The sequence below is a fragment of the Myxocyprinus asiaticus genome, chromosome 27, assembly GCF_019703515.2.
Source record: "Myxocyprinus asiaticus isolate MX2 ecotype Aquarium Trade chromosome 27, UBuf_Myxa_2, whole genome shotgun sequence".
Lineage (NCBI taxonomy): Eukaryota > Metazoa > Chordata > Actinopteri > Cypriniformes > Catostomidae > Myxocyprinus > Myxocyprinus asiaticus.
In genome coordinates, this window is record NC_059370.1 from 33,412,170 (window position 1) to 33,439,347 (window position 27,178).

Here is a 27,178-nt window from a genome sequence, read left to right on the forward strand (position 1 = left end):
ATGGTCAATTAAAGAACAACATGAGACAAACTAACAAACTATTGGCACATCACTGACACCGGACCAGATCTGCGTTCTTGCGTTGTAGTGAAAACCCTCAAGAGCGAGTCTCCCAGGTGGCTGTTAAATGCTGGGAACCTCCTGACATCACTGCAATGGCCTGACCTGTGCGTATGTTACTGGCTAGGCAGGTATTGTCCAAACATGTCAAACAGTCAGGGAAGCAGTTATCCTAACATCCGCTCAACCAACAAAAAGAGCCAGGCTCTTAACGGGGAAGTGCTGGTGTAGTCTAAATAGAGGGGCAACACAGGGCAAACATCTCAAACTGTCAATCAGCCTGGCTTCATCAGTAACACTCCCACTAATCAGTGTTTTATTACATGCAATAGTGAAAGTTGTGGGGCGAGTGACCTTACCCAACCCCCCTCCCCTCCACTCCAATCCCTTCTATTAGTCATTCAGGCCAAAAAAAGAAAAAGAAAAAAAAAAGTCGTTCTGAACTATTTACTGAGTTTACAAAGTTCTGACTTTACAATATGTAAAATGTAAAAAATTTTTTAAAAAAATATATAATAATAATATAAAGTAATAATTATACTTTAAAAGACAAATTGCTAAGTGAAGAATTATGTAGCGGGATAGCATGAGAGTGAGCAAATGATGAGAGAATTCTCATTTTGGGGTGAACTATCCCTTTAAAATGGATGGTTATAAATATTAATTCAGGAACAGCTAGATTGTGATGTCCAGGATTAACGTGCTCGGTAGAAATCAGAAGCCAACTAATATATATATATATATATATATATATATATATATATATATATATATATATATATATATATATATATATATAAACTATATATTCCCTGACCCCCTGCTGAGTAATGTGTTCTCATTATAGTTATATGTGTTGGATTTTCCTAATACAATTCTTTTAAACATGTAGTTCCAGAACATCTGCACAAAAGTTACAAAAACAGTCCCTCTGATGCAGCTTTTCCTTTACAACAAAGGCACTTATATATTTGGCAGAATATTTAGAATATCACACAACAATAATAATAATAAAAATAAAGGGCACACAGGAAACAAAGCTACTTTCACCTGTTCCTGAAAAGTTTTTAAAACCGCAATATATAATTGCAACGGCAAGCAGGCCACAAACCTTATTCACACTAGCGCCATCTTTGATTTTTAATGGGAATGAGGCTGTGACGCATAGACACGCAATCAGTCTCTTCAGAGGCACGAGCGGTATAAAGCTCCTAGATCACATCTGATTTTGCACAACTCATGTTGTCTGGAGTTCTTTGTATACTGAATGTTCTTGGACAGATATTTTATCAGTGTTATGTCCTAGGAACGATCCAAAAACACTTTAAACAGCAGTATAGCCCATTGACAGCATGTCTGTCCCTCACCGCCTCGTTGTCATTCCCATTACAAATCAAAGATGGCGCTAGTGTGAATAAGGTGGACAAGAGACACTGACGCTGAATCTACGTTTCAAAGAGCCCCTGGTGGCACTGTTCAGCACTTTCGGATTCTTTTAAAAGAACAGAAGACATCTACTCTGTGCCTGAAATACATGTATATTGGTTGTATGAGCCAACATTTTTGTTTGTTCTAGACAAAATTATTAGAAAAGGACCCCAGTAAGTTACCCTTTACTGAAGATCAGAATGATTGAGAAAAAAAAAAATTATATATATATATATATATATATATATATATATATATATATATATATATATATATATATATATATATATTAGTGCCAAAGTGTGCAAGGTTAAGGAAAAACGCATATTGGTAGTCAACAAAGTTGTCGAGGCCCATTATCTCTCCAACAATTAAACAAAACACAGATAAAAAAAGTGCAAGTGCATCTGAAAAGATCCCAAAGCTTCAAGCTACACAAACAAGTGCTTCTGGCTCTAATTATGTTCAAAGGCAAAATTATAACCGTTTTTGTGTGTAAAAACAGAGCCTGCTTGACAGCCGTTTTCTTGACGGAAATAAAATAAAAAAAAAAAAAAAAAAAAAAAATTATTTTACAGCTGCTAATACCTTTTGTACCACATACAACAAATTCAAATGTTAAAAGCTGTTACTACACAAAAATAAAAATTATTTTTAACACAAGTAGCTACTGCATAAGATCCACAGCTATTCCAAAAATGGAATCAAACATTCTTGATATTAAATCTAAAATATAAAAAAATATTTGTTTTGCCAGTTGAAATGATAAATGCAGTAAGTCAGTTTCAACACTGCTTGATCACAGCACTCCACAAGCTGGCATAACAAAAAAACTTTACAGCTGCAAAGGCACCAAGGTCAGGCAAGGTCGGGATATGGTGGTTGGGGTTAATTCTGTGCTCAGCTGGGAGACACCTCTGCAGGTACAATGGATGTAAGGTGAAATGAAGAGCAGGAGTCTCTGTGGTGTATGAGTTTAAAGAGTAGCTCTTCTTTCTCCTGGCTGAGCTTCTGGCTCTGCAGAGACTGTTTCTCAAGCGCCTCCTGCAGCTCATTCTGCTCCTTGGAGAGTTGACTGTAAGAAAAAGAAAATGTAAGGGAAAAGTGACAGAAAAATATTTCTTTGTCATCAGATATAAATATTAAAACAAACCTCTTACTCATAATTGAGTAATCTTGTAAATGACAAGGAAAATGGTAATAGAACTCAAAATACTCCAGATGGCACTATACACAAACATTTGAGCTAACGACTGTTCCATCTCATACTTTGTCAGTGCAAGATACAATTTTATCAGGCAAACATCACAGCATTTTAGTATAGTTATAGACTTGCAAGTTAAACTACACATATAAGGATATTATGATAACCCGCTGTTCTAGCTGTGTTCAGTTTAGACTGTGTGTAGCAACTCCAGTGCTCTGCATATCCTTCTGATGGATCCCAATGTTAGGAGAAAGTGAAGTTTATTTTTAACGGCTCTTAACCATTTTTGTGGCACATTTCAGCACAGATGTTTTTTATAAATCTGTCAAAACCTAATGCAGACTGGTTGTTATTGCTGATTTCACAACCAAAAGGGGTCGTTTATTAGGTGCAGAAGCAAAACACTGCACTATTCAAACATTTTTTTTTATTGAAATATATATATATATATATATATATATATATATATATATATATATATATAAAACCTTTACTACCTGTAACACAAGTGGACCTAAGTGCAAAACTTACTGGTAAATAAAAATATAAATGTAATAAACAATAAATGATATGTCTCTTAAATTGTCTACTATATATCCCTACATCATCAATCTTCAGAGAGAATGTATTAAAGCCAGTCATACTGTATGAGGCTTTGATAGTTGTCTATCCGGACCCTGAAGTCCTCATTCTGCTGTAGAACATGCAGGAGCTGATCCTCCAGTGAGAGGTTCTTCTCAACCTGACAATCAGGACAGAACAATATGCAGAACATTATACAAACGGCTGACACCATTCTTAAATAATCAGTACATCAAAGCTTATAGCCCCTTTTAACCTCAGTTGGTCACTTGTGCATTTCTTTATGCAAACAAATATGTCAATTTGCCGTATGCAAATAAGCAACATGAGTACAAAAACAACATGCACCTGCGCCCAACTCTGTAGTCAAGTTCTTTGACAGTAGGCTCAATAAGAGAGTCTACCATGCTATAAACATGTAGTTAACAAGAAATACTTTCAAGTATTTGGTGTGACATGTTACACTAAATCTGAAACTCTTTTAAACAGTTTTTTTGACCATATAAATTGAGAGACTATTTATGTTTTTAAAAATTCATGTGTGAAAGAAAAAGTTTATTAACAGGGTTCCCACCCTTTTTGACCAATTAAATTCCATGACTTATTTATGACCTTTCCAGGCTATTATGATTAATGGATTAAGATTTTTAAAAAATCATTATGATTCACACTGATTCGCTATTGAATCATTCAGACCAATAGAGCGCAACAGTGCCCGCCCACTTTTTCAGCAGTCTGGGTTCTGGAAGTATTTCTCCCATTCATTTTTTCCCATAGGCTTTTCATAAAAGTTCTAATCCATGAACCAAACCAAACAGCTCTGAGGTGAATCGAAGTTAATCAAAATATTAAAAACATTGATCTGAAGCAAAAAGGTATCTGAAAATTGGACAAAGACAAAAGGTACAAAACTTTACCATCTGTCAGGAGGGAACGAACTACAATCACTTGAAGCATTGCGAATGACAATCAAATAAAAAACGATGGACATGTATAAAACTATTGATTTTAGGTTGTTGATTATTACAAGAGAAACAATATATTTTTAAGTTTACTGCAAAATATTTAGATATATATACAATCAATAAGCACTTTATTAGGAATACCTGTACACCTACTTATTCATGCTATTATCTAATCAGCCAATCATGTGGCAGCAGTGCAATGCATAAAATCAGGCAGATCATGTAAGGAGCTTCAGTTAATTTTCACATCAACCATCAGAATGAGGAAAAAATGTGATCTCAGTGATTTTGACCATGGCATGATTGTTGGTGCCAGATGGACTGATCTCCTGGGAGTTTCACGCACAACAGTCTCTAGAGTTTACGCAGAATGGTGTCAAAAATGAAAAACATCCAGTGAGCGGCAGTTCTGCAGACGGAAATGCCTTGTTGATGAGAAGGGTCAACGGAGAATGGCCAGACTGGTTCGAGTTGACAGAAAGGCTACGGTAACTCAGATAACACCTATGTTCAATTGCAGTGAACAGAATAGCATCTCGGAATGCACAACACATTGAACATCGAGGCGGATGGGCTATAACAGCAGAAGACTTTCACTTCCACTTCTGTCAGCCAAGAACAGAAAGCGGAGGCTGCAGTGGGCACAGGCTCACCAAAACTGGACAGTTGAAGACTGGAAAAACGTAGCCTCGTCAGATTAAGCTCGATTTCTGCTGAGGAACACAGACGGCAGGGTCAGAATTTGGTGCCAACAGCATGAATCCATGGACCCAATCTGCCTTGTGTCAACAGTACAGGCTGGTGGCGGTGGTGCAATGGTGTGGTGAATGTTTTCTTGGCACACTTTGGGCTCGTTAATACCAATCAATCATCACTTGAATGCCACAGCCTATTTGAGTACCGTTTCTAACCATGTGCATCCCTTCACAGTTCTACAGTGGCCTTCCCAGTCACCGGATCTGAATCCAATAGAACACCTTTGTGATGTGGTAGAATGGGAGATTGGCAGCATGAACGTGTAGCTGACAAATCTGCAGAAATTGTGTTATGCAATAATGTCAACATGGACCAGAATCTCAAAAGGAATGTTTCCAACATCTTGTGAAATCCATGCCACAAAGGATTGAGGCTGTTTTGAGAACAAAGGGAGGCCATACCCAGTAACAGTATAGTGTTCCTAATAAAGTACACAGTGAGTGTATGTAGTGTGACATAATTTGAAAGCAGAGACTTTGTTGTACCAAAAAAAAAAAGAAAAGAAAAAAACAAAACTCAATATTTTTGTTATTTGCTTAACTTGCTCAATGCAACTTCGATGCATTGCATAATTTAAAATTTTGTAAATAAATTCAGCAGGCTTACGCATCATGAATGTGAAACCAAACCTTGCATTTCTTGAATTCAAGCAGATGGAGGGCTAAATCTGGGGCCAATAAAATGAAAATGCGAAGACAGTAACTAATAATAAAAGTGATATTGTTAATATAATTTACATTTGCCTTTTTGACATTTTTTATTTATTCATTAATTATTTATTTTTTTATAGTTTTAACAGTGGTATTTGTAACAAGACCATAGTAAACACATGGAAGCAAAGATCTTCTTCACTACCATGGTTAGATGTAACATGATTTCTATAAAACAAACTATGGTATTTTTGTAATTATAAACAGTAGACCTATTCTAAACACATGTAAAAACAATAAATACAAAATATAAATAAGTTGTAAGAAAAATTAATTATATTCCCTCACTCCCCTAATGTAGCCTATGACAAATTCAAGAGTGGTTGTGTAGAATTCTGTGCCGAATTCAAAAAGTTTCCGCTTCTCGTGCCTTGCTTCTCACCGATTCTCGCAAAGCTGCGAGTTTAAGAGCTTTGCGCTTGCGCTGCTCTGTCCATTGAGCCGTATCCATCTACAGAGCCATACAGGTGCATTAGCCGAGGTTGTGCCTCTGCCTGTGTATTTGACACTGCTAAACCAGATACTTCAGATATGTCACTAGACTTCAAAATCAGATGAAACGCAGTACAAATGTGTGCCAGCCCGTATAATTGAGAACCAACTGATATACTCCAAGCCTAGATAAACGTTTTAATGCAAAGAGGAACTTGATGACAGATTTGATTATTATGACTGATAAACACCCCCCTTTTGAAACCTTACGTCCCCCTCTCTACTAATTTGCGCTCCGCACCCCCTGGCATCCTTTGAATGCCCTCATTGAGAACCCCTGGCATATACCACGCTCTTTAAAGGTATATATGTTAGCGTTAAAAATAAATTTGTCTATGGAAAAAATAAATGGGATTTTTAATTTTAGAAACAGATTGTTGCACTTTATTTGTGAACCATTTTGAGCTATGCATTGACAAGAATTAACTCAAAAGAACGATTCGCTCACAAATTGGACATCACAATAGCTTGCGAGCAAGTTTTACTCTACACAACAGCAAAATCTACCTGATAAGCAGATGAAATAAAATAAATAAATAAACAAATATATATAATATATTCACTATAGAAATTTCCATGCCTTTTCCAGGCCTGGAAATATTTGTTTTTATTTATTATCTTTTCTAGGTTTGCCATGACTGTGGGAACTCTATTAAAAATGGGTCGTTGATAAAAGAAATACTTTGGAAAGTTCACGTGTCCTGAGTTGATATACTAAACTGCATCTAAAACAAGTTTGAACATAATTTAAAATGTTTTACACATTTTCATGACCGTTTTAACTGAGAAGAGATTTGTGTTTTTAAAAATTCATTTGTGAAGGCAACAAGATGACTACAACATTTAAAATCAAAAAATGTGTGACCAGTTTAGCACCTAAAATATACACTTTTGCGCATACATTCATTCAAATTCGAACCTTAATTGCCCAGATGTTGATAAAAACAATTATGTTATGCATCAACCACACAACATAAAATTCAAAATAAAATATAAGACTCACAAAATAGAATACATAATATACAGAATATAAATATAAGAGGCCTTTTGTCCCCCCTCCCACTGACAAGTGAAAAAACTTTTTAAGCAAAGCAAAGATTAATCTAAAGTGTGTGTAGTGAGGGGAGTAAAGTGTGTACCAGTGTTTCCATGTGCAGCAGTTTGTTCCCCTGCTCCTGTAAACGCTCACGCTTCATTTCAATGACAAATAACAGGCTCTCCTGCTCCTGCTCCCAGAATGCACCAGGGCCGCCATGAGTCTTAGACAGAAAGACAGATTCAACTGAATAAACAGTGTACTGGAACTACAGTTATCTGAAGTGTGCTTTGATAATACATCTCCATTGTCATAACAACAAACCTCAATATTTCTCTGCAGGTCCCTCCTGAGCGTAGACTCCTCAGCTCTGCGCTTCAACTCATTGAACAGCTTCAGCTCTGAAGTCAGCCCTTCAATCTGGTCCTGAGTTCATAGAAAGTTCAGACCAATCACTTCAAAGACAATTCTGGTATGACTGGCTTGACATGGGAAGCACAGTATATTATCTCAGTTCTAAATAAAATGTATTAAGGCAAATCTAAACAGTGGCGTTACAAATAAACACATGCTTTACCTTTAAAGCATTCTCAGTTGCTGTGTGCATTTCATTTACAACATTCTTCTCTTCACTGTATAATAGTCGTAGCTCTGCAGAGTAAACAGTTAGTTAGTATTTTTTTTTAACTAGAAATGACTGGATATACAGTGGGGTCTTACACCACATCCCAAATCTGGGACTTCTGTTGAAGTGCTGAAAGTTTAAGGATAAGAAAAAAGTTATGACATAAAATGAACAAATATTTAAAGTTTTGCTCTAGGGTTGCAACGGTATAAGATTTTCACGGTACGATAACCGTCTCGGCATACGGTATTAGACAATTATTATTATCAGTTACAATGACCATTAAAAGGAGTGAAAACAGATTTGTATTTTTATTTGGTTGAACAAACGCTTTATTATAATTGAAACTTTAAACTATTTTTTTTATTTTATGGAAATGTGTGTAAAAAAAAAGTCTCCCTTTTGAAAATAAATAAAATGGAATAAATAAGAAAGCTAGCAGAATTATAATAAACATGATAAAAAAAATAGCATGTAACTATAACATGTTATATAACTAAAGCATGTTAGTTTACATGTTAGAATAACATGTTAAATTAACTACTAAATGAAAAATAACATCAGCTGTGTGAGCTTTTGAAGTAATGTCCTATGATTATTAACAATTAACATATACTGGATGTGCGTGACAGCGCAGCCAGACTGCTCCTGTCTGTACCTTTAACTCAGTGGTTCTCAACTAGTTTTGCTTCAGGACCCAAATTTTACATTTGGAAATCAAGTGGCGACCCATCATAGTAAAAACGTAACCTGTATTTCATGTATACTGAGTCACATTTCCTTTTATGTTGCATAGTTTTGTTCATGGTTTTCAAGTACAAGGATATGCATCAAGTGACATTTTGTGTTGTTGACATCAACAACAAAAGCGACAGGAAGTTTTCTCTTCCCCCTTTTAAAAACTGAAGAGCATATTTACTTATGAGTCCATTATTATCCCGTTTGTTTCCTAATTTCAAACATAATTCAAACAGCACATATATATATTACACAGGAGGAAAGGCTCCTCATTACCATGGTTAGGTCAGTGAAGCTAGTCTTAAATAACAGTAATAATAATAATAATAATAATAATAATAAATTATAGTATTTATGAAAAAATAAATACTAGCTGAAACACATCTTGAAAGTTTAACTACAACTGCCACTGTTGATATAAAATGAGGTCTAATAGATTCTACCTTTAGATTATTTCATATGAAACTATAACATTGTCAAAATAGAAGTTACTTTTAATCATGTAAAATCATGAAACAATTTTGTAAAGGTGATGATGTATAATAAAAAAATAGCGCATAGTACAGTGTTGCTCTTTTCTTCAGTGCCATTTGGCATGTCAGGGCTGCCTACTGTTTGAGAGATTCGACTTGATTTCCTCCGTAATGCTTTAAACTGGAAAAGTCTCTCTAGAATTGAAATTGGTCACATCAGTTTTGAGGTCTGTGCTACGCATTATCGACGGAAGCCCGGTTGTTGCACGTGTGCGCCAGAGAGAAGAGTATATCATGATCGCGAGCTGATTCAGTGACACTCGTGCGAAAGTGCAGATGAGAAGCCTTTAGCTGATTGCGAGATTATCATTAAATCTGCCTCGGCAGTCCTAAATAGGCTATAACTTGGGAGGCCGCCGAAATATCTTCAGTTGGAGAACCATGGCATTGTTCTTTCCCTGCTGTCCGCGACCCAGTCCGAATAGACCTGCGACCCACTTCTGGGTCGTGACCCACCAGTTGAGAAACACTGCTTTAACTCACACACTCATGTCAGACCCCCTCGCCTCACTTCTCTCTGACATTTTCTCCGCTGCATGTGCGTGTTGGGCAAGTTGACGAGTCTGACAGGCAGTCAAGGAGGAAAGGAGATGCGCACGCGCAGGTGAGATTCTCCGTCCGGTTGCATTTTGTTTTCTCAATACCGTAGATAAGCGAATGTAAATGGTATGAAAACCGTCAATTTTCATACCGTGGTACACAGTGAAACTGGTATACCACTGCAACCCTATTCTGCACTATTTCTAGGTCACTAATCAAATGTAAACAAATTAGTGCTAGTGACCATGTCAACTCCAGGCCAGATTTCCTTACATCCACTGAAGCACACAAAAAGCTCTATGGAACATTCACAAATCATGCTGGGAAAAAATGGATCACCAGTAGGGATGAACGATATAATCGGCAGGCTGATATATTATTGGCCGATAATATTTGGATTTTTCCAATTTATCGCACGGATAATGGAATTGCCGCCGATATTTTTACCAATAATTCAATTACCAATAAATCTAATTCTCTGACTGCCTGCGGCGTCTTTCCTTCAGGCAGAGATTCAGGCAGTGTCAAGTGACAGTGCGCATACACAGCGTATATGTGTGAGTGAGAGCCAAACTTATGTTGCTCTGTGAGGATTATTTCAATATCTCTGCACCTTGTTACGATGTTTTGAGGCTGGTTTTAGTCATCTGCTGTAAGTAACGATGGTATTTCCCATATTCAGTTTGTTTCATGAGGCAATAAACGGAACGCTACAAAAACATGTATGTTTCGTGGGGGCTATCGTTTTCGCTTATTACTTCGTGAAACATAAACAGAACGTGGGGAATAGCACATCGTTACTTACATTGCAGAATTGCGACTAAAACAAGTCCAAGCACAACCTAAAATGGTACATTTAATAAGTTATACAGTTAAACTGCCTCAGATGAGCGCTGTAGCAAGCTTCTGTGAATGAGATACACATAAGCACAAGCACGCACAGTCATAACACACACAAACCACCGCTGCACTCACAGTCTGGCTGCCGGCACTAATAATACACCATGTATACAGAGATTAGGGTTTGTTTTGTGAGTTTTGTTGTTTAATATTTGTTACATGCAGTTTATCGCCTCATTTTGGTTTAATGTATTATTACAGCTGTTAGAAGTTTATTATTCTCTCTCTGTGAGCAAGTCACCAGGAATACCGTAAACACCTATTTAATGGGCATTATTTATTTCTCATTTAAATAAGCATACATCTGTAATATAGGTAAATTTATGGTTCATGTTACATCCATCAAACCTTAAATGGCAGTCCAAAGTCCAAGCTTTTAAATGACACCCATTTTAAAATGAGAAGCTTTTAATGAATTAGCAAGCAGTTCCAGGTAGAAGCATGAAAAATTAAAACTTTTTTTTTTTTTGTGTGTGTGTGTGTGTGAAAATATCGGTATAGGCCACAATGAGCTGTGAGTTATCGTTTCGGCCCAGAAATTCCATATCGGTGCATCCCTAATCACCAAGTTTTGCACTTTCAGAGTAGACTAGTGGTCTCTTTTGGACCCCACTGTATATAAATAGGTTTTACTTTTACACTCTTGACAGATGTCTTCTCGTCAAAGCGACTCAGACATAAATACACATACAAAAAAGGTAACTGTATGGCAGCTGTTGTTAGTCTGTATTAGAAGGCCCCCCATGTTCTTCTGACCTTCTGTTGCTCTCTGATGCTGTTCTAATGTGCTCCTCATCTGCTTTTCATGAAGATCATTTAGATCAGCGGCTATCTCAGTCTTCACCTGTTGACACACATGACATGCACAATGTAATACAGAGAATGTAAATATAATGGTGAACAAGTAAAATTTGGTGGAATTAAGGTTGATAATATATAATATAAACGGTCTATAGATAAAAAAGCACAAGTAATGAACACTAAACATGCCATCTTTTGTTCCCCCTTGTTAAAACAAGTAGTGTTCCTCAGTATGTTTAAACACACAAACCAGCCCTCTTCACAGGCCAGTGAATAACATCTCTCCCTACAAACAGGTTTAGCTTTGTTGGTCAGAGGTTACCACAAGGACAGATGTACCAAAGCACTGACACCAAAGCTCTGTACAGACATTATAATAAATGTGTACTGAATTTGCAATGTTCCCAATTATGCTGGAATGGAAAAGTATGTCTTGTTTATTACGGTTTACAGCTCCATAATATATAACCTGCTGACATAATCTGGGATCAGAAGACTATTTTTTCTTGAATGGCTTTAAACTTGAAGCTAAATGTGAGAGATTTGTTCCCTTCAAGACAGGAAAAAAAAAAAAAAGAGAGACTTTTTATGAGCCCAAGTATGCAGATGGTGCTTTCTAAATGAAAAAACAAAAAAAAAAACAAAACCAACTAAATTTCAGTCTGTTCCTCACACGAACGCTATTGTATGACTTAATAAAACTTGGAATATGGTGCATGGGTTGTATGGACCACTTTAAACTCACAAAGTGTTCTCTACCTTCTCTATAATGCTGTGGACCAATGTGCAAATGTCTCCAGGATGGTCCTTGAGGAGCTTGTCTCTCTCCTGGTCTCCTGAAGCCATCAAAACTGCATGTAGTATCTTTAGCTGCCACTCATAAGTTTCCAGTCGAATCTCCAAGCCAGAGTTTTGCTCGTCAGATGAGAGTATACCTAACAGAGAACAACTGAACATTATGCTGTTTGCTCTAGGGTGCATCTGAAACAATATCTCTATGAACACAAGCCAGGATCGCTCGGGGCCAGCAACACAAAAGATCGAGCAGGTCCAAACAACCCAACATTAGCACTACCAAACCCTGTGCTCTGCCAACATCAACACACATCACAATGGATTCAAAAGACTTTGAATCATACACAGGAAAAGTACACATTAATACATAATAACATATGTAGCTCATACATCAGGATCTGGAAGTTACAAACAAGCATTTGAGGTTTAACATGGGACATTATGAAATAATCTGCTTATATTCAATCGTGACAAGCTGCTAGATGGGTGGATTGGTTTATAAAATGTTCTGATAGTGAGGAATTCTGTGTTCAGAATGTCACCAAGTGCACAGCCCCCATGTATTCACATGACATGATTCAGAGAACCCACTCACCGTTCCCATCTTTAAGGCTGATGATGACTTCCTTTATTTGCTTCTCACCTTCTTTTGCTTTGTTTTTCTTCTGAATGAAGAGAAATTTATGTTTAATTTATTGCATTGAAACCAAAAGCCTGCAGACATATGGTCAATAATTCAAAACAAGCTGACAAACACTAAGTCTACACATGCAACACATTACTTTTAACAGAAGTGTCATATAAGTTGATATTTGTTACATTACACACCAGTCTTACTTTACCAGTAAGATATGAACTCAAGATTGCACAACCATGACATCATCTACAAATCATTCTCAGTAATACAGCATGCTTTGGAAACTCATCTAATTTTTCTCAATAAGCAACCTAACCTAGGCAAGTAAAATGTCTCATTTCCTTTTAATCACTAAACTTCAACCATTCTTTACATTGCTTAAATAGATCATACTAATATATAGGAACAGAAACAGACAGAATAACAAAATGTAAAGGCCTAGCGAAATCACACACTGCCTAATTTCTGCGACACTAGCAGAATGGAATTGCAACAATAAAGACCATTTTTCAAGCAGGTTTCCCCAATCACTCCCCCTGTCTGCCTCTGGTCAATACTTCCACCCCAAACTCTCACAATTGGTTGGGCCAGTAATTCTATGTTGGGTTAGTTGGATGCTTAAACTAACAGAGCAATGTTGTTTACAATTTTCAGGTGCAACCAACCTACAAATGGCTTACTTATATTTGTCTCTTTATATTAAAAGGAATGTTCCAGGTTCAATACAAATTGAGCTCAATTGACAGCATTTGTGGCATAATGTTGATTACCACAAAATTAACAAAATTTTTCTTTTTAAAAAGAAAAATGAGAAGAAAAAAAACATCTGGGTTAAAGTGAGGCACTTTCAGTTATGTAAGTGAATGGGGTCAGTCCATTAATTCAAATGTATTGCCACTAGACATAAACAATAAGAGTTTTAACATGTTTTGAGTGTTAACATGTATATTGCTTTCTAATATTTTCTGTGTAAAGTTATATCCAATTTTACAATTTTGTTGCCATGACGACGTTATGCCGTAAACCCTGTAATCCTGGTAGACTACGATTTAAACAACTTTACAGCTCAAATAATACACAAGTTCTAACAGAAGAATTAATGCAAGTGCTTTTATAAGATTCTAAAATTCACATTTCTGCTAGAGGCGGTAAAAAAAGTATAGAAATATTTTCCATGTAATATTGTTGGCCAAATATCAATATTATTATAAAAAATTGTCACATTTTCTCTTTGCCAAATTGATCTAGGAAATCAACAACAGTCCCTTAGAAGGTGCAGTTATCATTAGTGGCCGATATTCTGACTTTAATTATTGGCATCAGCCGATAAATTTTCCCATTTGGCCGATTTGTTTCTTGAGGGTACCGAAAATTGCCTACTTGCATGTGAAGCGACAGAGACATGTAAACATTCATTTTGTTGTTACATGCCATCGTGTTACTACAATAATAGAACGGTGTGCAACAAAGTCTCATTCAACCGGTCCATATATCAGAGCCGCGGCAGATGCGTTTGAGCTCATAATGTTAAAGTGCTCGCCTGTTTCATTCTCCCTCTCTCTCCTCAACAGTTCCCTGTAACTTTTAACTGTGTTGTCTAATGATAAAAAGGCAAATATCAATAAAACTAATATCATACACCGTGTGCAAACATGCACATATCTCGTTTAAACAGATGTCAAACAAACCTCACAAAACTTGAGCAGATCCAGCATCCTGTGGAGCGCTCATTTATTTACCGCTAAAGCACGTATTCTATCAACCTCTCCTCAGCAGTTCCCTGTCACTTTGAACTTTATTTTCTAATGTTAAAAGGCAAATATCAAAAAAATTGTTATATACCATTTGCAAATACACAGATATCTCATTTAAACAGATGTATTTCCCGACAAGCGCTCATCTAATATCTTCCTCTGAAACGAGTATTCTATCAGCCAGAATCAAAACTTCAGGATCAGGATCAAAAGTTCCTCTGATTCACAAATCATGACAGTCAGTCCGTAACAATCCAAGCAGGCGATCCAGGCCATTTAAACTGTGAGGAGATTGCTGCTCGCTCTGTATCTGCATGAGTGCAACTTCAAAGTAAAAGTGCTTCACATGTGCTAAGTAAATGTCTTATTCACTATGCACTGTACGTACAATTGGTTTGATTCTGTATTTTTTGAGAAAATGCAATTGCTAACGTGGACATGCCATCCATGGTTGCTGGACTACTGTGTGTACTGTTATTTCATTCTTCCAAGTATATAAAAAATTTAATGTGCAAATAAATTACGAAAATTTGATGACTAAAGAGAAATCATAAACTGCTATCTACCATTTAAAATACAATATATATTTTGTAGATTATTTTTTACAAAGTTAAAGTTTTGTGTGAAATTGGGTAAATATAGTGCTAAATTAGAGTTCATTAAAAAGTGTTTTTTTATTTTTTTATTAGCAATTTTATGTTTATGTTATTTACTATATTAAACTGTGTGAGAAATCGTTATTGTATCAGCCTATCGGCCATCCTGCCCTCTGGATATCTGCATCAGCCATTAAAAAAAAACCCATATCGGTAGACCACTAGTTCCCTTTTGATTCAATTCACTCGACATAGCGAGAAACGCTATGGGGAATTCCTCCCGATGACTTAGTTGAAGCCCTTGTACAATAATGCCAATCCTGAGATTAGCAATGATGTTTGAGCCCCGCCCCTTTAGACGCGCAGTTGGCCTATATAAGTGGGTGCGCAAACACAATTTCTTCAGAATTTTCTTCCTTCAAGACAGCGGCATCGTCTCTCGTCTTGAAAGCCCTCCTTGCTTCGCCGTTAAGATACACTTCTTCAGCGGATGGGATCTTCTCTGCAGACACATACAAGATGACTCATTGCCTGTACCACTCAGCGCATGCAGTGAGAAGACTCACCCCTCCCCTGCAGTGCTCGCCACTTCTCGGTGAACGGGTTCTCGCCGTTGAACAATGCAGCGCTTCGAGACAATCCCGTTTCCTGTATTACAACATAGGTATTAATATGTTGATGTATCACATAAAGAGCTGCTTGCATGCAACAAGTCTTTCAAGATGTCGTTCCGCAAGTGAGCGTCAGATGAACATGAGAGCTAAGTTCGCTGCCTGGGACGCACCCACGCCGAAGCGGCTCTCATAGAGACAGACTGCCCTCACTGTGAGGGCATGAGTCTCCCGACGCTCTGCTCAATGATCGCCCTCGTTCTGAGGGACGATTCCGTCTCCCGTGCCCTCCCACCCGCCTCCTCTGTGTTAGATCCTGAGGGTTCACACAGGCAGGCACAGCGGGGCTATGAGGTTGAGTTGGATGAAGTCGAGGAAGATTCCACGCAAGCCCCGCGATCCCCTCGATCTTCCGATGTAGCGTCCGCGCCAGTACAGTATATGCATGATGAGCTCTAACCATCTATCAGAGTGCACGGCCTTATCACGTTGGCGGTTCTGACGATCAGGATGACGTGTCCCTCGCAGCATCAAATATGAACGAGTGGTCCACGGAGGATATCGCCGTCCCTTCCCCAAGTGAGAAGCGTGCGCAAGCCACTGATAAGAGCTGATTCACGTCCCCTCGCAGATGGTTGAGGAGCTCGGTTTACAGTGGTCCCCTCCAGTCGAGCCGGAAATATCTCGGCTGGATGAGTGGTCCTGCAGTCAAAAGACTGCACTTCAAAGGGCAGCGCCATTCTTCCTGGAGATCCGGCTTGAGTGTTAACTGGATTAGAGCCGTGGTTCAAAACCAGCCATTGACTCAAGCTGATACGTGCCATGACAGAGTCAAGGATATAACACTAAATTTCGTGGTTACCTCAAGATGGCGCTGCAGGTCACAAAGAGTCACCAGTATATTAATATAATAATAATAATATACTGATGCCATCGAATATAGTTTCTGTGTTGTGTTCAAATGGAGAATGTTCTCACAAGAAACCGAAATGCACTTGCTGTGAGACGCCACATTCATACACTGCTCATCCTTGCTGGGTATGCCGGGATAATATACAAATGAATGCGTGTTTTGTTCTTAAAAAATGCGCTACCTGTTGAAACACACACATTCACACGTTACTCATCCCCCGCTGAGTAAGACATGATGGTAGACAAGTGTGTTGCTTTGTGTTGTGTTCACATAAACAATTTTATCACACAATAGAGAAAGCGCTGGTTGCACCTGTGCGCGCTGCACGTGCTCGACATGCACACACATTTACATGCTGTTCATTTCCCCTCCTCACCGGAGTTCGCTGGGAGATTGCAATGAGTGTTGTTTCTGTGTGATGATTTTTACATAAACAATCTTCTCACACAACAGAGAAAGTGCTTGTGGCATCTGCTAATGCTGCACATGCTCGAAACACGCACATTTACACGCTGTTCGCTTCCCCTCTCTGCTGGTGTTCGCCGGGAGGCTTCACCCAGGCTGTTTCGGTGTATTGTGTTCACATAAACTATGTTTTCAGAAATGTGCTAGTCGCAAATACTGAGACGCACACATTCATATGCTGCTCATTCCCTGCCATAGGTCACTGAGATGATACACAAATGTGTTTCCGTGTTCACATAACCAATGTTCTCACACAAAAGAGAAACACCTGTTGCAAGAGACGCACAAACACATTCACACGCTACTCATTCCCTGCCAGAGTTCGCTGGGATGACAACACAAATAATACACAAATATGTTTCTGTGTGAGGTGTTCACTTAAGAATGTTCTCACATAAAAGAGAAAGCATTTGCTATATGAGACGCACACACACTGTTCACTCCCCGCCAGAGTTTGCAGGGATGTTACACGAAATGTTTCCGTGTGATGTGTTAAATAATGACTCTTACAAACAAGAGAAAAGCGTTCGTGATGCCTTCACGAGACACACAAACATTCTAATTTCTCTCCCCCTCCCCGTCGGAGTTCGTTGGGACTTGGATATTACACAAAAATGTTGCTTCTGTGCATTGCGTTTACAGTAGCGGCATACACAAAGGTTCTACAGCCGATGTCTTCTGTTCCAGAGTAAGACGGCGGGGTTTGGCCTATTTTAGATTTGAGACACTTGAATCACGTGCTCACAAAGTGCCCATTCAAAACAGTATCTCAAAAACAGATCTTACCACGCATCTGCCCTCAGGCTGATTTGTGTCAATAGATCTAAAGGACGCACCTGTACTTTTATGCACGAGTTGCAGTTTTGAGATTCGCATTCGAGGGAACAGGTTATTAATTCAGAGTCCTTTCCTTGGCTCTCCTCACTCTCAAAGTGTCAATGCAGTGCTCGCTCCGTTGAAGCCGAGCGGCGTGCACATTTTGAACTACCTCTATGAAATGCTATTATAAACCCAATCAGAGGCTCTGTTGTGCGAGCACAGGCATTTACTACTCTGAGGCCCAGGCTGTACAAATGGCAATGTCAAACTGGGCGAAAAGCATCCTCCATTGCACTATTATGTCTTTTACATGAGACCTCTCCAACGCTGGCGGCACGCCTGGCACCAGGGGTGCATGCGCATTGGCATAACTTGCTGCTGTCTGGCTGCTCTAGCACCTTGGACAGCTCCAATGCTTTAACAGTATCATGCTGGGTCAGGTCTTCTGGCAAAAGGTGGTAATCACGGATGCGTTCAGCGCAGGCTAAGTCACACTGTGCAGCGGGCGCCCAGCCTTTGGCACCTAGCACTTAAGTCAACAGGAAATACTAGCTATCTCTTAGCATTGAAGGCTTTACATTCTGAGGTAGCGAATCACCAAGTTCTGATTTGATCGGACAACATGACAGTTTAGCTTACATAAATGCTATGTCCTGCTAGGGTGAATGTCATTCTGCAAGCTACAGCGCTGTCCGCGAGATGCCTCTATGCGCTAAGTGGCATGCGTTTACAAATTGGTGCTCTTCACGTGGTGAAAACTCAGTGAACTGCTCCATAGCTGAGATCCTTGCATTCCTCCAAGAGCGGCTGGATGCAGATCTCACCACATCGACGCTTAGGTAGTAACTATGTCGGCATACCACGCACCGGAGGCTGGCTTCTCCATGGGCAGACATACAGGTGCATCTCAATAAATTAGAATGTCGTGGAAAAGTTCATTTATTTCAGTAATTCAACTCAAATTGTGAAACTCGTGTATTAAATAAATTCAATGCACACAGACTGAAGTAGTTTAAGTCTTTGGTTCTTTTAATTGTGATGATTTTGGCTCACATTTAACAAAAACCCACCAATTCACTATCTCAAAAAATTAGAATATGGTGACATGCCAATCAGCTAATCAACTCAAAACACCTGCAAAGGTTTCCTGAGCCTTCAAAATGGTCTCTCAGTTTGGTTCACTAGGCTACACAATCATGGGGAAGACTGCTGATCTGACAGTTGTCCAGAAGACAATCATTGACACCCTTCACAAGGAGGGTAAGCCACAAACATTCATTGCCAAAGAAGCTGGCTGTTCACAGAGTGCTGTATCCAAGCATGTTAACAGAAAGTTGAGTGGAAGGAAAAAGTGTGGAAGGAAAAGATGCACAACCAACCGAGAGAACCGCAGCCTTATGAGGATTGTCAAGCAAAATCGATTCAAGAATTTGGGAGAACTTCACAAGGAATGGACTGAGGCTGGGGTCAAGGCATCAAGAGCCACCACACACAGACGTGTCAAGGAATTTGGCTACAGTTGTCTTATTCCTCTTGTTAAGCCACTCCTGAACCACAGACAACGTCAGAGGCGTCTTACCTGGGCTAAGGAGAAGAAGAACTGGACTGTTGCCCAGTGGTCCAAAGTCCTCTTTCCAGATGAGAGCAAGTTTTGTATTTCATTTGGAAACCAAGGTCCTAGAGTCTGGAGGAAGGGTGGAGAAGCTCATAGCCCAAGTTGCTTGAAGTCCAGTGTTAAGTTTCCACAGTCTGTGATGATTTGGGGTGCAATGTCATCTGCTGGTGTTGGTCCATTGTGTTTTTTGAAAACCAAAGTCACTGCACCCGTTTACCAAGAAATTTTGGAGCACTTCATGCTTCCTTCTGCTGACCAGCTTTTTAAAGATGATTTCATTTTCCAGCAGGATTTGGCACCTGCCCACACTGCCAAAAGCACCAAAAGTTGGTTAAATGACCATGGTGTTGGTGTGCTTGACTGGCCAGCAAACTCACCAGACCTGAACTCCATAGAGAATCTATGGGGTATTGTCAAGAGGAAAATGAGAAACAAGAGACCAAAAAATGCAGTTGAGCTGAAGGCCACTGTCAAAGAAACCTGGGCTTCCATACCACCTCAGCAGTGCCACAAACTGATCACCTCCATGCCACGCTGAATTGAGGCAGTAATTAAAGCAATAGGAGCCCCTACCAAGTATTGAGTACATATACAGTAAATTAACATACTTTCCAGAAGGCCAACAATTCACTAAAAATGTTTTTTTTATTGGTCTTATGATGTATTCTAATTTTTTGAGATAGTGAATTGGTGGGTTTTTGTTAAATGTGAGCCAAAATCATCACAATTAAAAGAACCAAAGACTTAAACTACTTCAGTCTGTGTGCACTGAATTTATTTAATACACGAGTTTCACAATTTGAGTTGAATTACTGAAATAAATGAACTTTTCCACGACATTCTAATTTATTGAGATGCACCTGTATTTCTATTTTTCAATTCCTCAAGGGAGTGAGGCCCCTAAACCCCCTCGCCCTGCTACAGTCCCAGCTTGGGATTTAAACCTGGTGCTGAAGGCGCTCATGAACCCCCTGTTCTAACAACTGGAATTTGTTGAGTTGCATTTGCTTTCTCTAAGGCTGTACTCCTATTGGCTCTGGCCTCAGTTAAACGGGTAAGTGATATGCAGGCGCTGTTGGTTGACAGCTCATGCCTGGTATTTGGGCTGGGTCTTTCAAAAGCCACCGTCAACCCAGAAAGGCTATGTGCCTAAGGTTCTATCCATGCCATTCGGGGCTCAGGTTCTGCCTACTAGCCTTATTTCCCCCACTGTTTAATTTGGATGAGGAGCAGTCGATGCATTTGTTTGTTATTTATGTGGAGCGCACCCGCCAGTTTAGGCTGGCGGATCAGCTCTTTGTTTGTTATGGAGAACACACAAAAGGCATGTCTGTCTCCAAGCAAAGGTTCTCTCACTGGATCGTTGATTCGAGTGCCCTCGCTTATGAATCACAGTGCGTGAGATGCCCTATTGGTGTGAAAGTGCATTCAACTAGAGTCATGGTCTCTTCATGGGCATGGACATATGGTGTGTCCTTGCAGGACATATGCTTTGCTGCAGGTTGGTCATCACAAACTAGGGATGCACCGATCCGATACCTGGATCGGTATCGGCTCCGATACTGAAGCTTTTAAACGGATCGGGTATCGGTCCGACGAGCCCGATCCAAATCCAATACTGTGTTAGTCATGTTCGTTACTGTCAAGCTCAAAAAATGACATAAAAGAACCATAAAAACACAATTAAGGTAGTTCATACGACTCATTTTATTCAAAGCCACTTGAAGACGTGCAATAGCTCTGTGAATCACAAAAGTCTGTGTTTAATAAGTAAATATATAAAATGCATGCGCAGCTCCAGCGCGTCAGTGAATGGCGCTGCTCTGTTTACACACACTCGCGGCTATTTTTATCCTTCACGCGGTGTGCAATATTTGAGCGCTACTCATGAACAACATCTCAGACGTAGATGCTCAATAGTTAGGTTCACTTATAATATGCATTTAGAATGGATGCATTTTTTTTTTTTTAACCAGAATTTGAAGAAGCGAATTAAATTACTGTGAACTTGCCTACAAACAGACACATTTACAGGACTTCCTGGAGAGTTCAGAATGTCATAATAAAAGCGTGAGGGTTTAAAAGTTAAAGGTGCACGATTGAGATACTGTATATTACTATATATTACTATTATAATATATTTTTATTATTATCATTTGTTTACAAATTATAATAATATTTAAATTGAATGGGTTCCAAAACAATAACTGTGTGAATGAAAAGTGAGCTGATATCTTTCAACTAAACTGAACACAAGAGATCTGAATCTTTTAAAGTCCAGATACAAGTTGAAAAAAAAAAAAAAAAAAGGCTTCTTTTCCACTGATGACATACTGGAATTACTGTTAATTTTGCTGCTACATTATCCAGTATACTAGTTAATAACAATTTCTTAATAAGCAACACATTTATATTTAAATAATGTGCAGTTAGAGGTTTGTGTTTCTTTACATATTAAAGAGCACACCCAATTAGTTCCACACAATAATGTAAAGATATTCTAAACTGATTATGCAAAAACAACACTGTTATCGGATCGGGATCAGCCGATACTGAGATTTCCGATATTGGAATCAGAAGAGAAAAAGTAGTATCGGTGCATCCCTATCACAAACACTATGTGGTGTCCATCTCTTCCAAAGTCCTCTCTGTCTAGAGCGCTTATTGTTCCAACACTCAGCAGGTGAGCCCAGGCCCTTTTATTATGGGCGGGCTACCTGATGTGTGTGTATTTTGGTACTGCCACCTGTACATAGGCTGTCGTTGAAATTACCCCCCTTAGAAGTCACAAGCACTTCCAATGAGGAATACATTTCAACCTTTGGTTGTGAAGGGGTTAAATTAGATTTGTGTATTTATATGGTTCATACAGATTCCAAGGCTGAGATTAACTTCCATCTGGTTTTCACCATGTGGGGTTATTCATTAATACATACACTTGAAGATACATCTTTAATGTGTCACCGTCCTGTGTCTTCCTATTCTTTTTCAGGTGTTTATACCTCAGGGGGTATGACATCACGTAGTGCAGCATGAAGGGACTCATTTCCCCATAGCGATTCTCGCAATGTAGAGTGAACTGAATCGAAAGGGAACGTCTCCGGTTACACATGTAATCTCAGATCCCTGAGATGAAGGGAACGAGACATTGCAAAATCTAGCCGCACTACTACTTCAGAATTTCGAGGTTCGAGCAGTGCGCTCTAGACCCCTCAGTCAGAAAATTCTGAAGAAATGGTGTTCATGCACACACTTATATAGGCCAACTGTGCGCCTAAAGGGGCGGGGCTCAAACACCATTGCCAATTTCAGGATTGGCATTATTGTGCAAGGGCTTCAACTAAGTCGTCGGAAGGAATTCCCCATAGCGATTCTCGCAATGTCTCGTTCCCTTCATCTCAGGGAAGCGAGGTTACATGTGTAACTTGAGACATTATCATGCTTTACACATAATCACCCACCTTTACTAAAATGTATTACAATTTTACATTAACAGAGTTATTTTGACAAAAATGTTATCATACTGCTAACCTTTTAGGTGAAATCTATTATACTTTGTGTATTAAAACTGTTGTAATAAATAATGATTTTAAAGTGTTTAGGCTATTGTTGTTTTCATACAGTTGAAGTCAGAAATGTACATACATCTTAGCCAAATACATTTAAACTCAGTTTTTTACAATTTCTGACATCGTAGAAAACGTTCCCTGTCTTAGGTCAGTTAGGACCACTATATTTTAAGAGTGTGAAATGTCAGAATAATAGTAGAGAAAATGATTTATTTCAGCTTTTATTTCTTTCATCACATTCCCAGTGGGTCAGAAGTTTACATACACTTTGTTAGTATTTGGTAGCATTGCCTTTAAATTGTTTAACTTGGGTCAAACGTTTTAGGTAGCCACAACATTAAAACCACCTGCCTAATATTGTGTAGGTCCCCCTCATGCCGCCAAAACAGCGCCAACCCACATCTCAGAATAGCATTCTCACCACAATTGTACGGAGCGGTTATGTAAGTTACCATAGACTTTGTCAGTTCAAACCTGTCTGGCCATTCTCTGTTGACCTCTCTCATCAACAAGGTGTTTCTGTCCGCAAAACTGCCCCTCACTGTATGTTTTTTGTTTTTGGCACCATTCTGAGTAAATTCTAGAGACTGTTGTATGTGAAAATCCCAGGAGATCAACAGTTACAGAAATACCCAAACCAGCCCATCTGGCACCAAAAATCATCCATGCAATTATCTAATCAGTGTATAAAATAATTCAGATACGGGTCAGGAGCTTCAGTTAATGTTCACATTCACCTTCAGAATGGGGAAAAATGTGATCTCAGTGATTTGGAGCATGGCATGATTGTTGGTGCCAGACGGGCTGGTTTGAGTATTTCTGTAACTGCTGATCTCCTTTTCACACACAACGGTCTCTAGAATTTACTCCGAATGGTGCCAAAAACATCCAGTGAGTGGCAGTTCTGTGGATGGAAATGCCTTGTTGATGAGAGAAAGGTTAAAAGAGAATGGCCAGACTGGTTCGAACTGACAAAGTCTATGGTAAATCAGATAACCGCTTTGTACAACTGTGGTGAAAAGAATATCATCTCAGAATGCTATTCTGAGATGTGGGTTGGCGCTGTTTTGGCGGCACGAGGGGGACCTACACAATATTAGGCAGGTGGTTTTATTGTTGTGGCTGATTGGTGTAGATATTAGGAAATAAACTGGCCCCGTTTTGTAAACTGGAACTTTTATATGAATTTAACAATGCATTTGGTGATTTGGTAACTGTTCTCTTAAGTCCAATGAGACGAATGAGAAACATTGAGTAAAATATTGCAATATATTGTAGTTTGAGTCGCAATACACCAAAAATAAAGAAAATCGCAATAATATTGTAGTGACGCAAACATCGATATATTGCATCACCAGTTAACTTGTGACTCCCACCCCTAATTTCTGCCTTTTAACCCTCCAAAACTTGGCCCTTTTCACTTTCATTGCAAGTGCCTTACTAGAACCTCGATTTCTGCTTTTTTGTAAAAAAAAAAAAAAAAAAAAAAGTATGAGTCGAAGTTATTTTTGTATGGTAATCAACATTATGCCACAAATGCTGTTGATTGAGTTTAACTTTTGAACCCAGAATATTCCTTAAAGCTCTTTAACAGTAAACTAAAGCATAAGACAATGCACAAATTGTAATTTCTGCAATAAAGGTCATTCCTCTAGCTTAAAAATGTTAAAGCTTTTCTTTAAGTTTATTAGCATGCCAAGCATGGTAATACAAATTCAACACAAATTTTAACAAGCGCTGAAAGTTAGAAACAAGAACACTTTCATAAATCCAGAGGGAGTAAAGAATGTGCCATTCCAGTGTGAATGTTTAAAGATTTCTCATGGTCAGTGCTGTTGACAGACGATTTAGTTTTTTGAAGCTTGTGTGCCAAACGTCTGCCGAGATATACCCAAACCGAATCAAATCACTCAAGTGCAAAATGTCTCTCCTCGGAGAGCAAAAACTAAATTAGCAATCTTTTGTTTGCATTTCAGGTTTAGAGGATCAGCAATTCATCATTATTTATTTAATTCAAGCCCACACCCTCAATCAAGAGTAACAAAAGAATGTCATCAAGTAAAATCCTCCTGGTCAATGACTGTTGAGATGTCTTGCCATTTCTCATAGAAACAATCCTTTATGACATGCAAACAGTCTAAAGTGACAGGAAGACTGTACTTTGTCAGTGTAGACCCAATAAACCAACCAAAGCTGTTCTTGGAGATGGAATCAAAACATTACACTCATGCTTCATGTAATCTAATCATGACAATCTAAGGATGTAATGAAACTATAAAGAAACCAGTGTAAGGTCTACAAATATTCTAATATTCATGGAAACAATTTTGTAGGCTACAGAGTAGGGTTACTTTCAAACTTAATCATGAATAAGCCAGGGCAGGAACTGCTTTCATCACATAATTCAGCTTAATCCACAACACCACCATTATTCATGTACTGGCTCTCTATGGCCGTGACCCAAATGTTCTGGAACTTTAATCAACCCTTGGCTTTATTTCACTTCACCATCATGTGGTTATGCGCTTTTGATGCAACTCCAATAGAGGCTGTAATTGTGAGTGTAAAGCTTTCTCTGTTTAGTCTTCAGAGACATTTCACACTTCTCCAGTTGCCCATGTCAAGTATACTGACACATGGCTATGTGATTAACAGGACCAAATTAACTCTGTCTGGTGTGGGCCTGTTTATAGGTCACATTAAAACATGCAGTGAGAATCTTGGGACCCTGTGTCTATCAAGCTCAGTGAAATCCTTCAGCAATCTGGGCTAATGAAAGCTTGACCCTGGCCTTTAGCAGAGCCAGATTTTCCTGTATGTTTAAAGAGCCACGTGAATGTATTGATTTCTCCCGCGCATCTGAATTTAAATTTAAAATGCTGATGACGTTTTTAGTTCTAGAGGGTCCTCTGTTATTTAAATGCGGAACTATTTTCAACGGGGTACAAAATGATAACACGACCAAAAATGCAGGGTAAAACTTCCTTTATTTATCATAACGGATAAAAGGAAGCACGTTTAAAACACAGCAGATCTCATTTGCTGAACCCGGCATCTGTTTCTAATTAAAACGTTTATAAATCGAGAAACTAACAAATGAGTTTTCACATCGACTAACGCATAGGAAGTAACAAGTGATTTAAGACAAAAAAACAAACAAAAAAACAACAGTGGCTCCCACAATAAATATCTATTTTACACGTGATGTATTTGCACTATGATATTTCTAACGCCTCTAAAGCTGGTGTAGGACTTATTGTAACGTTGTATTATTTGTGAACACACTGAATAAGCGTTACAAGCATTACCTACCTTTTTCCGGGAGACCTGGCCACAAACTTTGCTGTTGTGACAACCCATGCTCCTCTGCCTTTCCTCTTTATTCTAAACCCCGTCTTCGTTACTAGTAGCAGCAGACCGCCTAACTTCTTGGCTGCCTCCACCCGTTCAAATATTCAGCTCCCATTGATCCATTCGAATGGGCTGAGACAGGAGGAGAGGGGCGGGAACTTCAGAGTCAGGGCTGCGTTCCAAAAACGCAGTCAACGTACACATTTTACGAACAATTTACACGGAGTGGACAATTGATGAATCCGTGCACAGATGCGTAAACTGATATAAGCCGCAACTTCCTCGAACATATCCCACATGCAAACGGATTTTTTTGTTGCAAGAATTTTTTTATTTTGTTTTTACGGAGCCTAATTATGGTGTCTTAATCCTTTTAAGAAAAATAAATAAATAGTTATGTCTGACTTCATCACAATTCAGACTTTTTGTTTAGAATTGTGAATTTATATCTCACAATTTTAACTATCACAATTTTGACTTTATTTCTCGCTGGTACAACGTTATTTTTTCACTATTGTGACAAATTCTCACAAATTCTCATCTTTAAAGGTTTACTCAGTAACTTTTGTCATTGTGTCATCTTGGACTTACCTAGCGGCTTGGATGCAGCTGCATCATTTAAAACCAATAGTTTTCAGTTTCAGATGCCACTGCAGAAATGTAGTATTCACAGTCATCCA

At 38.7% G+C, this 27,178-nt stretch overlaps 1 protein-coding gene across 2 annotated transcripts; it reads right to left on the minus strand.

The window, feature by feature from the left end:
• Nucleotides 1-1,752: 1,752 nt before the first annotated feature.
• Nucleotides 1,753-26,615, minus strand: ccdc69 (coiled-coil domain containing 69). Of its 2 annotated transcripts, none has more exons than XM_051658315.1 (9): nucleotides 26,460-26,615; nucleotides 12,764-12,830; nucleotides 12,133-12,308; nucleotides 11,329-11,416; nucleotides 7,814-7,887; nucleotides 7,561-7,662; nucleotides 7,340-7,459; nucleotides 3,340-3,437; nucleotides 1,753-2,563 (listed from the first exon to the last, which is right to left on the minus strand). In XM_051658315.1, the coding sequence occupies exons 1-9, from the start codon at nucleotides 26,505-26,507 to the stop codon at nucleotides 2,389-2,391; spliced, it is 948 nt and encodes a 315-aa protein (XP_051514275.1). In that variant the 5' UTR covers nucleotides 26,508-26,615; the 3' UTR covers nucleotides 1,753-2,388. The 2 variants fall into 2 exon arrangements, with proteins under 2 accessions (XP_051514275.1, XP_051514274.1); XM_051658314.1 differs by having other exon boundaries at nucleotides 12,764-12,833.
• Nucleotides 26,616-27,178: the final 563 nt, after the last annotated feature.